This window comes from Ovis canadensis, chromosome 7, assembly GCF_042477335.2.
Source record: "Ovis canadensis isolate MfBH-ARS-UI-01 breed Bighorn chromosome 7, ARS-UI_OviCan_v2, whole genome shotgun sequence".
NCBI lineage: Eukaryota > Metazoa > Chordata > Mammalia > Artiodactyla > Bovidae > Ovis > Ovis canadensis.
The window spans coordinates 56,810,075-56,826,878 of record NC_091251.1 but is presented as its reverse complement, the minus strand read 5'-3'; the positions used below and the strand labels follow the sequence as shown (position 1 = coordinate 56,826,878).

Here is a 16,804-nt window from a genome sequence, read left to right as displayed (position 1 = left end):
TGCTTAATCAATATTTATCTTTTTTTTTTAAGAAGTCTTAAAAATGATCAAATTAATATTTTTTTTAAGAGAAAAGGAGAAGCCCAAGATCACATGTTCAGTTACAAGCAGGAAGAAGACCAAAATGCAGCCCTCCTTTTTCCCAGGCCATTTTTTGAGAAAATTTTTTGCAAAAGATTCATTTGTTCTTAACTAACAACTAAGTTTTCTTTCAAAAAAAAAAAAAAAGAATTTGGTAATATTATGAGAAATTAAGAGCAGTTTTACAATCATGCCAAACTTGATTTTTATGCATTGTTAGTATTTCCCTAAAATGGACTGGAATGGGTGAATTTAACTCAGATGACCATTATATCTAATACTGTAGGCAGGAATCCCTTAAAAGAAATGGAGTAGCCATCACAGTCAACAAAAGAGTCTGAAATGCAGTACTTGGATGCAATCTCAAAAACGACAGAGTGATCCAAACCATTCAGTATCACGGTAATCCAAGCCTATGCCCCGACTAGCAATGCTGAAGAAGCTGAAGTTGAATGGTTCTATGAAGACCTACAAGACCTTTTAGAACTAACACCCAAAAAAGATGTCCTTTTCATTACAGGGGACTGGAGTGCAAAAGTAGGAAGTTAAGAAACACCTGGATAACAAACAAATTTGGCCTTGGAGTACAGAATGAAGCAGGACAAAGGCTAATAGAATTTTGCCAAAAGAACGCACTGGTCATAGCAAACACCCTCTTCCAACAACACAAGAGAAGACTCTACACATGGACATCACCAGATGGCCAATACCGAAATCAGATTGATTATATTCTTTGCAGCCTAAGATGGAGAAGCTCTATACAGTCAGCAAAAACAAGACTGGGAGCTGACTGTGGCTTAGATCATGAACTCATTGCTAAATTCAGACTTAAATTGAAGAAAGTAGGGAAAACCACTAGACCATTCAGGTATGACCTAATCAAATCCCTTATGTTATACAGTGGAAGTGAGGAATAGATTTAAGATACGAGATCTGATAGAGTGCCTGATGAACTATGGACAGAGGTTCGTGACATTGTATAGGAAACAGGGGTCAAGACCAGCCCCAAGAAAAAGAAATGCAAAAAAGCAAAATGGCTGTCTGAGGAGGCCTTACAAGTAGCTGTGAAAAGAAGAGAAGCAAAAAGCCAAGGAGAAAAGGAAAGATATTCCCATTTGAATGTAGAGTTCCAAAGAATAGCAAGGACAGATAAGAAAGTCTTCCTCAGCGATCAATGTAAGGAAATAGAGGAAAACAACAGAATGGAAAAGACTAGAGATCTCTTCAAGAAAATCAGAGATACCAAGGGAACATTTCATGCAAAGATGGGCTCGATAAAGGACAGAAATGGTATGGACCTAACAGAAACAGAAGATAGTAAGAAGAGGTGGCAAGAATACACAGAATTGTACAAAAAAGATCTTCATGACCCAGATAATCACAATGGTGTGATCACTCACCTAGAGCCAGACATTCTGGAATGTGAAGTCAAATGGGCCTTAGGAAGCATCACTACAAACAAAGCTAGTGGAGGTGATGGAATTCCAGTTGAGCTAGTTCAAATCCTGAAAGATGATGCTGTGAAAGTGCTGCACTCAATATGTCAGCAAATTTGGAAAACTACTGGAAAAGGTCAATTTTCATTCCAATGTCAAAGAGAGGCAATGCCAAAGAATGCTCAAACTACCGCACAACTGCACTCATTTCACATGTTAGTAAAGCAATGCTCCAAATTCTCCAAGCCAAGCTTCAGCAATATAAGAGCTGTGAACTTCCAGATGTTCAAGCTGGTTTTAGAAATGGCAGAGGAACCAGAGATCAAGTTGCCAACATCCGCTGGATCATCGAAAAAGCAAGAGTTCCAGAAAAACATCTATTTCTGCTTTATTGACTATGCCAAAGCCTTTGACTGTGGATCACAATAAATTGTGGAAAATTCTTAAAGACATGGGAATACCAGACCACCTGACGTGCCTCCTGAGAAATCTGTATGCAGGTCAGGAAGCAACAGTTAGAACTGGACATGGAACAACAGACTGGTTCCAAATAGGAAAAGGAGTATGTCAAGGCTGTATATTGTCACCCTGCTTATTTAACTTCTATGCAGAGTACATCATGAGAAACGCTGGGCTGGAAGAAGCATAAGCTGGAATCAAGATTGCCGGGAGAAATATCAATCATCTCAGCTATGCAGATGACCCCACCCTTATGGCAGAAAGTGAAGAGGAACTAAAGAGCCTCTTGATGAAAGTGAAAGAGGACAGTGAAAAAGTTAGCTTAAAGCTCAACATTCAGAAAACGAAGATCACGGCATCCAGTCCCATCACTTCATGGGAAATAGATGGGGAAACAGTGGAAACAGTGGCTGGCTTTATTTTTCTGGGCTCTAAAATCACTGCAGATGGTGACTGCAGCCATAAAATTAAAAGACGCTTACTCCTTGGAAGGAAAGTTATGACCAACCTAGATAGCTTATTAAAAAGCAGAGACATTATTTTGTCAACAAAGGTCTGTCTAGTCAAGGCTATGGTTTTTCCAGTAGTCATGTATGGATGTGAGAGTTGGACTATAAAGAAAGCTGAGCACTGAAGAAATGATGCTTTTGAACTGTGGAGAAGTTCAAAGAAGACTCTTTGACAGTCTTGAGAGAGGACTCTTGAGAAGACTCTTGAGAGTCCCTTGGACTGCAAGAAGATCCAACTAGTCCACCCTAAAGGAGATCAGTCCTGGGTGTTCATTGGATGGACTGATGTTGAAGCTGAAACTCCAATACTCTGGCCACCTGATGTGAAGATCTGACTCATTGGAAAAGACCCTGATGGGGTAGAAGATTGAGGGCAGGAAGAGAAGGGGACGACAGAGGATAAGATGGTTGGATGGCATCACCGACTTGATGGACGTGAGTTTGGGTAAACTCTGGGAGTTGGTGATGGACAGGGAGGCCTGGCATGCTGTGGTTCATGGGGTCGCAAAGACTCGCTTATGACTGAGCGACTGAACTGCACTGAGGTGATAAACACTTTTACTATCAACTATCACTAACACATTGGAGATTCAAAGCTAATCACTTCTGAGCACCCACAGGTACAAGGTCATTTGCAGGAGCCACCATCCCTGTGAACTCGAACAGTTGTGGGCAGGTCACTTCATCTTGCTAGGCTTCATTTTCCTCATCTACATATGACATACTTGAGAGAAATGAGCTCAGAAGAATACTTCCTGACTAAAATAATCTATATTTAGATTGTTCTTGTTGTTTAGTCACTTAGTCGTGTCGTACTCTTTGCGATCCCATGGACTGCAGCACGCCAGGCTTCCTTGTCCTTTACCATCGCCCGGAGTTTGCTCATTTTCTTCAATTCACATTTATAAATATATGAATATATTCAATAAATGAACCAATAAATTCATTTATCAATGAATAAATATTCAATAAATGAATATATTCAAATATGTGAATATATATTTGAATTTATGAACAACATACAATAATTTACATTGTATGTGTATTTATATATTCAAATGTTTGTTTATATAAATCTTAATTAGGTAAGGGGGTTGTTAGATCAACTGCTGGCCTGCACTATCTACCCAGGCATTTTATCTCTATCACAGTTTGGTATCTAGACACTCTCAAATACAATCACAAAGAAATGACAACTAAAATGCCTTCTCATGTTCTATTAAACATGTTTGAAGTGTTAAATAATTTAGAATCTATATGTGGAATAAATCTAAAAAGATGGCCAGGAAAAGATGCTAAAATATATTTACAAATATGTATGTATACTAACAAGATACCTAAGAACAAGAAAATGAGAAAATATGAGATGATGTTTTTGAAAACCAGCAAGTTTATACAAACTCCACAATTCTCATAATCAATCCCTGTCACCATAGAAACCTTTTCTCAGACTGAATGTGACTATCTGAAAGTGAAATATTTTGAGTTTATCTAACGGTGCGCTTCTTGCTCTATTCAAGCCAGCAAATACTTCCTGTTGGTCTGCTATTTGTTAAACATCCATGTAACACAATCTCAGTTACATACAGTGGTAGCTCATACTACACTTACCATCAGGAGTACAAGCTCATCCTCTGGAACAGGCTCCAGATCGGGAACAGTGAAAGACTCTGGAAACTGTGCTCCATTGGTCAGGGCTTCAGCAGCTTTTATGGTGGTGGAGAAACACTCTAGCCAGGCCCACTCATTTGGATTCCAGGATGCAGGGTCAGGGAGGCAGTGCTGGTGGTGTGGGGGCACTGGCGGATTACACAGCAGCTGATCCAGATGAAGTCCCACCGCAAGGGAGGCCAGACACTGCATATAGGGGCTGTGAACAAGCTGGTCTCCACAAACCACATGAGGCTAACAGAAAGGCAAGGATACGATGCTGAAGGGCCTCTGCCAAATATTATAAATTAGCCTATTGCATTCTGAAAGCCTGTAGTCATATTTTAACTTTACTGTTTCTTTTTTAAGCTTTTTACTTAGAAATAATTTTAGGCACATAGAGAGTTACAGAGATTAGTGCAGCGAATTCCTATAAAACCCCAATCACCTATAAAACCCCAATCACCTCTAATGTTAACATCTTATATAACCATGGTACATTAATTAAAACTAAGAAATTAACATTGGTTACAATAATAATTAAACCATAGAACTTCATGGTGCTTCCCATTAATGTTCTTTCTCTGCTCCAAGATTCAATCCAAGACACTACACTGCATTTGCATATTTTCATTACAGTTTTACAGTTTTTTGTTGTTAGTTCACAATAGCAAAAAAAGGGCAGAAAATTGAACCATGGAGACCTGTACCCTCTCACATTTCCTCCTTTACCAAAAGAACCCTGGTAGCCACCAAAGACAGTCTTCTTCCATGGTCCTCCCTAGATGTACTAGAGCAACTTTGTGAGTGACTGAGTGATTCAGAAAAGAAAACCTTGGCAAACCTCATTGAAATTAACTGGGTATGGTAACAGCTGATCAGTATAGCACAGCAACAAACAAACAAAAAGGAAAAAACCCCAAAGAACTTAGCTTCAGAGCAGCATGCTGTGACTACTGAGGGCTGGAAGACAGGTTACACAGGATCATGACCTGGGCACCAAGTCCAAACTCCATATTTCCCATTCTAGTATTTAACGACCTTACTTATTTAGTTCAACCTTAGCTCTTCCACTAAACTTTCCACAAAGATTCACCTGATTAAGCGGACAGGATATTCACTCTGATGCCCATATCCACTCCACCTCCCAACTTTGGGATAGCAAAGCTACACAAAAATAGATATTTGGGTTAGAAAAGGGAAGATAATGTACTCTGAAGTACAGGGGTTTCAAGAGGTTTTGAATGAACAAATAATCTGAAAAAGAATGACAGAAGCACTATACAAATCTGAGGGTTATTTAAAAATTTTACTCCCACTAAAATAAAGTAAAAGCAGGTTTAGGATTATTTTAGGCATGACTTTTTTTCATTTGCTTCTGCCCAAATAGCCCCACTTATTTTACTCAGATCTCATACTTTTAAGGGATAAATTCAAAGCTACAGTTCAAATTCCAAAGCACCAGTCATCTGTATATCTGCAAGAGTGACTGTAATCAATTACCTTTTCATATGCATACTGCTCCTGAAGCATCATGGGTAGCCGCTCCAGAAATGCTCTCATGCAGGGAGCCATGTTTAATCCTAGAATACCTTGTTGTTTCAGTGCTGTCCTACAGGTTGCTAAAACATGATTGGCAGCAATCCATTCTGCTGTACAATTCACGACCAAAACATCCTGATGAAAAAGAAACCATGCCACATGATATTTGTTTAAATAAAAGAGACAATTCCACCACCATTTATATATGAGAAATTCCTTCCAATAACTGCATTAAATACTTTTGCCTTTTAGACATTTTTTGCTATACTTTTAATGCCTAGAACTTCAAAATATCCTAAATTTTCTCTAGGAAAACAAGTGAATAAGAAATAAGTATAAAATTTGTGAACTACCTTGGATTAGCTGATTCTTCTTAAAGAGACATTAATTATTTGCTATTTCATAGGACTTCTAGGAAAATCATCCAGTATATTCTAACAGTCTGACATGATCAAAGGGATACTAGAGGAAGCAGTACTCTGCTGACTGACACACATCTACAGGAGAAGCAGCACTGCCCTATGGCCCTATGGTTTATTCTATGCAGTCCACTACTATCTATGGTCCGAGTCTACATTTTACATCTAGTAGGACTGTTCATGCATGTTTATAGCTCTATTTTAATATTACTTAACCACATAAAATGTAAACCAAAGCAGGATATTGGCACTACCCATTAGGGGTATGAAAAGCAATATTGTAAGAGATAAAGTGAAAGTGAAGTCGCTCAGTTGTGTCTGACTCTTTGAGACCCCATGGGCTGTAAGAGATAATGTCATCACAAAATTATTTCACAGAAGAGGGCTAGTATTTTTTACTAGAACATTAAATTTGAAAGCCAAGATCTATTCTGAATACTTGAGCGAAAGGTTTATGAGGTGGTCCTTCTTTTAAGGGAAAATTGTTTTAAGATAATTTAGTCCTATCTCAAAAATCATGGCAGAAAGTAAAAAGTTCTCTTTATAACTTCCAGTGGAAAGTCATTCAATAATTAAGCATTTCCCCCAAAGTATAGTGTATAGAAGAGTACTAGGTTCTAGTTTTCCTTCTGCCACTAGATAGTTGCATTATCTTGGGCAAGTAATAATCCCTCTGGATATCAGTTTTCTTCTCTGTAAAGTGGGATTCTTGGACTACAATTTCAAAGATACCTTAGAGGTTAACAACTTATGATTTAATTATAAAATTACCTTTGATCTATTTGAGCAAGCAGCCACCCCAACATCTGGAATCCACACTGTGGTCTGAATGGCTCCAGAGCCAATCACAACAGTTTGCAAGACAGAGCCATCCTAAAATGAAATGCATTCACCAATACACACTCCTTAACTGGTTAGCCATTACTTACATTTTAAATTTATACTTAACATTCACAAAAACTTATTCTAAAACCTACATTTAGCTAAATTTGGCAATGTCCAACTGCATATTACTATCCAATTTTCTAGGGCCTTTTTTTAAAGAACTTTAAAAATATATCACTAAGAAAAATTAAAGGGCAGAGAATTCTGAAAAGGGTTTCTTCAATATTCAAGATATTATTACACAAAATATTCCTAAGATTGGTTAACTTTTACTGTATATAAATTAATATAAAAACATTTCTGAAGATGAAAATAACATCTATACTCTTACCCTTAAAGACCAAATGTTCATAAGGCCACCTAATCCACCAGACACCAGGGCCAACCCATCAGAACTAAAGGCAACAGTCCGGACAGGGGTGATGTGTCCTCGCAATTGATAAACACACTTGGCTCCAACTGATTTCCTATATCCATCCTGCAATTAATTTTTATTTTTAACAAATATTGAAATTAAAACAATTTATAATTCATTCTTGGAAATTTTATATTTCAGTATAAAGTTGGGAAGAGGGAAGGACAACCTTCTCATAAGGGTTAGCCTGACAGAAAATAATAAGATACGAATCTGGTTCTCCTTCACTGATGCTATTTCATCTTTTTTCTGTTGTACTTGTAATCTAGTTCCCTACTCTTCAAACAGACTACATTTGTTTCAATTATCCCTCAGAAATAGGAAAAATTCTAACTTTTACCTTTTGCGGGGGGTGGGGTGGGGTGGGGGTGGGGTGGGGGGATGGGGCACTGCCATGAAACATGTGGGATCTTAGTTCCCTGACCAAGGATCAAGCCCCATCGCCTGCAATGGAAGTGCAGAGTCGTAACCACTGGACCACCAGGGAAGGCCACTTCTACTTTTTAATGAGTGTTTTAATTTTCAAATTTTGCTTTATGTAATTTTCATTTTTCGCCTCTAACATTTGTGAATTGCACATGCTGGTGCTATACAAACAGGTTCCTTTTTCTGTTATGGTTCTGTCTGTCACATGGTATTTAACCTCAACTTAATCTCATGTTTGCTCTGCAGGTTTTAGCAATGAGATAGCTAAGGCCTGTCCAAAGGGCTACTTTTTAGCAGAGAGGGCAAATCAGATTTATCTCAAGTGCTCCTACCTCTGCTCCTGTGGTAGTTTCTTCCTAGTAGTGAAAGTGCCAAGTCCTAACCACTGGACCACCAGGAAATTTCCTGTCTAGTCTAATTTTTAACCTCTTTTTAACGTAAAGGAATGGTTCTATAGATGGAATTCTGGTTTCAGTAGGAGATACTTCAGATAGGAGTGCTCCTGTGGTGTTCCTACTTCACTGTACCAAAAACCTTTAACTTGGGACTCACCTATTGGTAGTGTCAATTATATACCATAAATGATCACCACTTGATATTTACTGAGTATCTCCCCTTAACAAGTAATTGTGGTATCTCTGACTTACAAAAAAATAATAATAATAAAGAAAGCTAATTCAAAAAGCACACAAAGTATGACAATTATTCACATTTCCCTAACTATTCTTGACATTTGAGATACCAATAGGAGGACTATTTGATAACACATGCTATCTAAGGTTTCAGATAAAGTCTTGAAAAAACAGTAGAAAACTTACCTGGCAACTTGATTCCTGGTCCCACCATCCTTCTGAACTGGTCACACTGGTCTGTGTGGTATCTTGGGGAATACGCCAAACACATACTAAGCCACTCTGACAGCCACTTGAAAAATTTGATCACATAAAACCAAACCATGTCAATATGTAGAAGTAAAAATATTTTCAAACAGCAATCAATTAAGACCTGACAGAACTACTACAATATATTTTAAAAATTTATTTGTGGTAGGTATGCTATAATTTCATAAGAAATACAAGTAGGACCCATGTTTTTACCAATATTATATGGGGTAAAGAAGATGGCATATCTTTGGATTGCACAGCTGAAGCTTCACATTGGAAAACTGTTCTTTATTTCTCTAAGGTGATCTTATGGTATTATACATTTTAAGAATAATAACTGGTAATAAACAGTTTAAAATTCTTGAGAAGCCACACTTAAAATGCAAGTAACAGCCTACACTAATATAAAGATTAAGACACACACACACACAAATTTATAACATACGTGGCCATCAGTAAATGCAACTTGGATCCTTTCCCTGGAAGGCTGCACCAAGCAATGCCATTTACAATAGATGGATGGCAGAGTGAATGCAGACAGCGCCAGCACCCTGAAATTGGTCCCCAGAGTTTCACATTTTCTTCTTTGGCACATGTCATAAGAATATGACCCGTTGGGTCCCACTTCATACTAATAAGAGTATCCTTAAAATGGTAGAGGGAGAAAAATATCATAGTAATACTTGCTTTACAAACACTTAAAACTTAGTAATTTATGACCTATACTTCTATCACTTCCCTGGTGGCTCAGATGGTAAAGCGTCTGTCTGTTAATGTGGGAATCCCAGGTTTGATCCCTGGGTCAGGAAGATCCCCTGGAGAAGGAAATGGCAACCCACTCCAGTATTCTTGCCTGGAGAATTCCGTGGATTGAGGAGCCTGATAGGCTATAGTCCATGGGGTCACAAAGAGTCAGACACGACTGAGCAACTTCACTTCATTTCTTCATACTTCTATCACTCAAATATTTTGAAATGGACACTTTATGCAAATCAGATACTATTACATTATTTCCAACCACTAACTAACTCATCATTTATATATATATATTAAAATATATATATTTGCTGCATTATACATATTTGCTGCAGTCAAAGCCCAATAAATGCTACTTGGATGAATGAATTATGAAATTCTAATTCAGAAGGAAAATGTTATCTTTCATTGCCATTATTAAAGTTATTTTTATTGACTACTGATTATCAAAATATGAAAAAGGAGAGGGTTTTTTTTTTTAAAAGAAGAATCTCTTACACTAAAAATAGCTAATACTATAGAATCTGGGACATGTTTTATGTTTATACGGTTGTCTTCACTGGGTTCTTCTGATTTTTTTAAATTTATTTTTAATTGAAGGATAATTGCTTTACAATATTGTATTGGTTTCTACCAAACATCAACATGAATTGGCCATAAGTTTACCCATGGGCCCTCCCACTTGAACATCCCTCCCATCTCCCTTGCCATCCCACCCCTCTAGTTTGTTCCCCAGCCTCATTTGAGTTCCCTGAGTCATATTAGCAAATTCCCACTGGCTATCTATTTTACATATGGTAATGTACGTTTCCATGTTACTCTCTCTATACATCCCACCCTCTCCTTCCTCTCCCACCAGCTGTGTCGATAAGTCTATTCTCAATGTCTAGTGTCTCCACTACCGCTCAGCAAATAGGTTCATCAGTACCATCTTTCTAGATTTCATATATATGTGCTGCTGCTGCTAAGTCGCTTCAGTCATGTTCAACTCTGTGTGACCCCATAGACAGCAGCCCACCAGGCTCCCCCATCCCTGGGATTCTCCAGGCAAGAACACTGGAGCGGGTATATATCTGCTAGTACACAATACTTGTTTTTCTCTTTCTGACTTACTTCACTCTGTATAATAAGCTCTATTCTTCTGACTTTTTTTACCCTCCTTCACACGTTCCAACCACTGGCTTCATGAATTTATGTTACTTAACTAGTGGCCCCATAAGCTTCTGACCTGGTAACTTCTGTTTAAGGTAACAGAATCATTCTTCATATATGGAATTTCTAGCATTACTGGGAGGTACTCTGACCAAGGTATCCTATTTCACTGTTTCGGTTTTATCTCTTAACTCAATGGCTTTCTTACACAGACTTCTCCATTTATATACATGGTCCAAAAACTTAGTATAACAACAGAATATTAAATCACAAGTGACTGAGGTAAAAAACATTTTTTGAGAAACTAGTATCAAGCAATACTACAGTATAAAATAAGAAAAAGTAATCATTTGGTAAAGATGCTTTACCTTATGTGCATCAATTAGAACAATGCCTCCTTTCTCAAGTGGTTCCTTTGTTCCCAATAACAATTTTCCATCAAAATATCCCACTGCAAATGGTCTGTCTTCACTGAACCAAGCAATGCAAGTTACAGACACTAACATGATAAAAACAAAATAAAAATTTAAAGAAGAAAATGAGAGACTTATTTGTCATTGTCTCACTTTAAAAGAGATTTTGCAACAAATATATACCACTACAACTACCGGAAGTAGTTTACACACATCTCTTTAATGCATTTAGACAAAATGTAGGCTTAGAGCAGGGATTTCATGCAACCCACTTTAAAGGTGTTATTTGTAAGTGACAAAGAGTATCTCATTTTTAATCTTTCATTCTTTTGAAACAAAAATTGAATTCCCTTGCTGATTTTAAGTCATTTTAGGCTCTCTCCTTTTGGACACAATCTACCATGAAACTAACAAGTGAAATAATCCAACTCTTAGGTAAAAAATTACCTACCCTTTCTTTTGCTTAATATTGCCTATTCTGTGTGTTTGCATATTCTATCAAACATGTTATATTCTAACAATCTATATCCATATTTATTTTAGTATATGTAACACCAGAAGGCTACAAAAGAAGTAAAAAACAGTTTCTGTGGGAGTACAATGGGGACATGGGAGTTGAGTAAATGTGAGAAAGGCTTTGCATTGTATACCTTTTTATTTCTTTTTTTGCCATGCCATGTAGCATGTGGGATCTTAGTTCCCTGAACAGGGATCAAACCTGTGTCCCCTCCAGTGGAAATAGAGTCCTAACCACTGGACTGCCAGGGAATTTCCTACTGTATCTTTTTAAACTAAAAATTTTGAACCATATGATGGTATTATTTTAAAAATCTAAAAAAAAAACCCAAAAACCAAAAAACCTATTCTATTCTGTTAAAAGAGTACCACAGAAGCTGGGACTAGGATCTTTGAGATATCCTACTCCCCCAAATCATCTAATAGAACTGTTCAGTATGATGCCAAGCCATCCAAAATGAAGAGCGAGAAAATAAGTGAAAGGCTTCCTAGTATGACTCTCAAATCAGGAACATCCCTCCCCTCCTCCTCCTTTTTCATTTCCTTAATTTCACACATTAGTTAACAATTTCAACTCCATCAATGGTTATTATCTTTTTTCCTCTTGGACATTCTCAACTTTCTAGGGAGCCCTCGAGAACACTATAAGTGTTCAGACACTTACACAAAAGATAAATAGTAATTTAGGTCTTATTTTGGCAGTAATGTGTGGTAGGAGTTGATAGACAACTATCTTTCAACTTAGCAGCTAGATAAAATGAAATACCAACCAGGCAATTTAGAAAACAAAACCAAAAGTAATATTTACTCAGCATTTGCCAAAAGAGTATATCTATTTGATCAGAGGGAACACTCTCAACCAGATACAAGTCTAATCATTTACCATCCTTTCGATAGCAATGCTCCAATTCTCGACGGTGCATGGTGGATACATCAACAACTTCAATCAGTCCTAGAGATCCATCCATCCGTCCCACCAACAACAATTCTGGAGACTCTCCTGACCAGGCTGTAGATGGACCCTCTTCTGGCCAAGCCAGAGCAGATACCCAGTGAGGCTGAATATCTACTAACCCTTTTCCTCCTAGATAAGGAAAAAATGTTAACTAGTTGTCACTTAATTCTTAAGAGTAATAACAAAAGCAAGTAGTATTTAACACGCTCAAGTTCAGTTCAGTTCAGTCACTCAGTTGTGTCCGACTCTTTGCGACCCCATGAATCGCAGCACGCCCAAAGCAGTTCCCAATTTCATAATAGCCTACTAATGAATAAGACTGCAAGGCTGGATCCTTCATTTATATACTACATTTGATTATCAAATCGAGTTTTTCTGAAACTATTAATAACAAAAAGAGATAGCTTTTATATGAGAAAGAATAAAGGAAAATAATCAGTAAACAAATGTCACTTAATCTTCCTAATAATTACTGAAAACCAAATTAACATATGAAATTCATCTATAGTTAAGGCTAGCAATTTCTCAATTAAGCAAAAACAAACAAAAATACTGGTAAGCTGAAGATTACAATAATTTTTATTTTCCAGAGATATATTAAAAATCAACAAGAGTTTGTACCTGTGAAAGAGACAAAATTAACAGAAATATTTCAACTGATTCAAAAGAACACATAGCTGGAAATGTAGTGATTGCTACTTCTCTAATCCTAGACTGAATGCTCAATCGTATATAAAAGGAATTTTTAGTTTAAAATTACCAGGTTAATTGATACTCTCAGAAATGAAAGTCAGGAAACGAACACTCTTTCTTTAATTTAAATCATACTATGCATAGATTTGCACAGCTGGTAAACAGATTGTGAGATTCAAGGTGAAGGGAAGCCAATGTTTGAACTTAGAAGGTTAAGAGAAAGAGTTCCTTCAGTAGTTTACTAGTATTTATGTGACTCTTACCATTAACTTGCCAGATATTCACCATCTTTTCCAAAGCCCCAGCTAGGTATTTGCCACTGATACTCCAGGAAACAGGTGAGAAACTTGGATCACTGGGTGATCCTAGGCTTTCCTCAGCATCACCTTCCCTAGAATACAACAGATAAGTATGGAGTTCTAACCCATCATCCAAAAGAAAACTAAATTCTGAATCTTAAAATAAGAGTTTTATATAGACGATAGTACTTAAAGAGAGACTCTTACATTTCAAAAGCTTGGCTAGTAGTATTTGACAATCACATAATTGCTAGTGTTTGTCATAATGTGAAAATTGTAGAATTACAACAGAGTATTACTTAGACAATTCATCATTTAATGTACTACATAATTTGTCAACAAAGATACTCTGATTCTGCATGGTTTATACATATGATTATTACTCAGGGCATATGGATTCTTGCTTGCCTAATAGCTAGGGAAGTTCTATATTTAGCTATAAAAATAGAAAAGATACTATACTGTGCTACAGAAGAAATATCATTACTCTTAATTCCTAAATAATCCTTGAAGAATGATGGAAAATAAGCCTACCGTTTTGTAGAATTGAACATGTTAGCAGAGTAGACCTTGATTTAATTCTAGTAAGTCCAGATATTGACAGTATTTTTATCTTCTAAGTTACTATTTAGTAGGACTTGGTGGTCCAGTGGTTGAGAGACCATCTGCCAATGCAGGGTACAGGGATTCGATTCCTGGTCTGGGAAGATTCTACATGCTGAGAGGCAGCTAAGTTTGTGCAACGCAACTACTGAAGCCCCTGTGCCTAGAGCTTGTGCTCCGCAACGAGAGAAGTCACCACAATGAGAAGCTCGTGCACTGCAACTAGAGTGTACCCCCTACTCACCACAACTAGAGAAAGCCCACGCCCAGCAATGAAGACCCAGTGCAGCCAAAAATTGATTAATTAATTAAATATTATCTTGCAAAAAACAAAAAACAACACATTAGAAACTGTTCTGAAATAAAAAATTGTAAAAAACTTTAGTCACAATTTGATTATACTAACACAACCAAGATGAAGCATGTTTAGGATTCTCCTATTTTTAAATGTTACCCAAGGGAGCTAACATCAGTACTCACAATCTGTTGAACACACAGGTCTGTTGCAGTGAATACTGCTTCTTGGTGACATTCCACACCCGGATGGTGCCATCATTGCCACTTGTAGCCAACAGTCCTTTTTTATTACACCAAACACAAGTCATTACCTAGAAAAGATAAAAAGTCCAGCAATATGTGAGCAAGTTTTAACTCAAATGATTCTGCAATCTAAAAGAGTTCTATCAAATTAAAAATAAATCTACCATGAAATTGTAAAAGTGTCCATGTTATAAAATAATATGCATGGTCTAATTCTAATTGGCTTGTAAATATACACCTATATGAGATATACCTTTAAAATACTATGCCCAAACTCATTTGAATTATCTTAGACTTGTTACAATCTTAACTAAACATGTTTGTTTAATTAAAAAATGTTTTTTAATCCAATAAAATAGAAGTATTCAATATGCTCTATAAAACCAATTACAAGACTAAAAAATGATTTTTAAATTGGAAAAGTAGAGGTCAGTCTTCATTTCCTAAACTTCCGTTGTCACTGCTCAGGGGCCCAGTGGGTTAGATTAAAACAGTAGGGTCAATTTCTTCTCCTCTTGCATATGTAAGCTCTTATCTTTTGTGAGGTTATTCCTTTGGTTTTCTTCTCATTCCCCACCTGATGTTCCCATTTGTATCAGATTATATAGCATAAAACATACACATGTAGAGAAAGGAGAGTCGGTAACTAGCAAATACTGATAATTTAGCATACACGTATGTGCGTGAGAGAGAGACAGAGAAAGAGAGACACACATATACACACCCCATGATCTAAACTTTAAGCTCCTGGAGAACAGCAGAAACTATTGTATCTTACATAAGGTGATCAACACACTTGGGGCTTAAAATACGTACTCTGTTCTGATGCGCCTCCAACTTGATAAAGGAGCATTTTCTGAGATCTCCTCCCATATCAGCAAGCGTCTGTGGAGCAGTCTGGTTGTTGCGGTCATGTGCGGCAAGAGTGCGCACGAGCTGCTGAGCAGCCCACTGCCTGTGCTGCGAGGACAGCCTTGAGGAGAGGCAGCAGGCTGCCAGGGCATTAGCCAGCTCCAGAGGGCCTGCAGCAGAAGGGTCACAGGGAGGGTGGGCATACAATTGGGCAGTTAAACCTGCTTAGACAAAACAATGAAATGATGCCGGGTGAGAGCTGGTGCTGGTGAACAAACAAAAACGGGTTAACCCATCTTTTAAGAATTAGCATTTTTTTAAGCAATCATTTCACTAAGATATGCATACAAGTTATAAAGCACTTATCTCACATAAAATTCTACAATAAATACGATTCACTGCAAATATACATTTACATACATTAAGCAATGTATGTAAATGTCTTTGCTCTAAGGATGCACAGACTCAGAATACAGCAGCCATCAATTTAAGGCCAGGGCAGAGTGAGCATGTCCTAAAAATTAAGAGTTTGGCTTCTGCTGCTCAAAAGTGATTGTAATAGCCAATCAAGGGACTGCCGTGATAGATTCAAAAGCCCATCTCTCTTGGCCAAATAGTGAAGAGAAGGGTACATAGTGTATTTAAGTAGTCCCTTCAACTATATTGTTTTAAGACAAAGAGAAAAATAGCACTACTTTATATAAATTATATTATGGAAACCTACCGGAATTATTATCTATGGTGACTCAAACCATAATCGAATAAAATAATCTAATTAAAAAGACAAATTTGGTATATTTTCTGGTATTTATTACCATGTACAATGAAAAAGTATCCAGGCACTTTTCTTATGATCTAACTTAACTATACATTGCTCAGGCTCTCAGTCATGTCCAACTCTTGGCAAACCGATGGACTGCAACACTGCTCAGGCTCTTAGTCGTGTCCAACTCTTGGCAAACCGATGGACTGCAGCACGCCAGGCTTCCCTGTCCTTCACCTCCCAGAGCTTGCTCAAACTCATGTCCATTGAGTCAGTGATGCCATCCAATCATCTCATCCTATGTCGTTCCTTCTCCTCCTGCCTTCAATCTTTCCCAGTATCAAGGTCTTTTCTAGTGAGTCAGCTCTTTGCATCAGGTGGCCAAAGTATTGGGTGTTTCAGCCTCAGCATCAGTCATTCCAATGAATATTCAGGACTCATATCCTTTACGATTGACTGGTTTGATCTCCTTGCTTTCCAAGGGACTCTCAAGAGTCTTCTCCAATGCCACAGTTCAAAAACATCAATTCTTCAGTGCTCAGCCTTCTTTATGGTC

The 16,804-nt window shown here is 37.4% G+C and overlaps 1 protein-coding gene across 8 annotated transcripts in view; it reads right to left on the bottom strand.

The window, feature by feature from the left end:
- Positions 1–16,804, bottom strand: part of HERC1 (HECT and RLD domain containing E3 ubiquitin protein ligase family member 1) — a 210,859-nt gene that overhangs the window by 22,000 nt on the left and 172,055 nt on the right. For 5 of the 8 annotated variants that reach the window (XM_069596206.1, XM_069596209.1, XM_069596210.1 and 2 more), the window contains exons 51-61: positions 15,450–15,706; positions 14,574–14,701; positions 13,455–13,582; positions 12,427–12,627; positions 10,983–11,113; positions 9,152–9,351; positions 8,641–8,746; positions 7,313–7,459; positions 6,868–6,969; positions 5,639–5,812; positions 4,097–4,390 (exon numbers count right to left, since the gene is read on the bottom strand). In XM_069596206.1, the coding sequence (XP_069452307.1) occupies positions 4,097–4,390; positions 5,639–5,812; positions 6,868–6,969; positions 7,313–7,459; positions 8,641–8,746; positions 9,152–9,351; positions 10,983–11,113; positions 12,427–12,627; positions 13,455–13,582; positions 14,574–14,701; positions 15,450–15,706 (1,868 nt within the window). The remainder of the gene's footprint in view (positions 1–4,096; positions 4,391–5,638; positions 5,813–6,867; positions 6,970–7,312; positions 7,460–8,640; positions 8,747–9,151; positions 9,352–10,982; positions 11,114–12,426; positions 12,628–13,454; positions 13,583–14,573; positions 14,702–15,449; positions 15,707–16,804) is intronic. The other 3 variants (XM_069596212.1, XM_069596213.1, XM_069596214.1) reach the window with 1 other exon arrangement.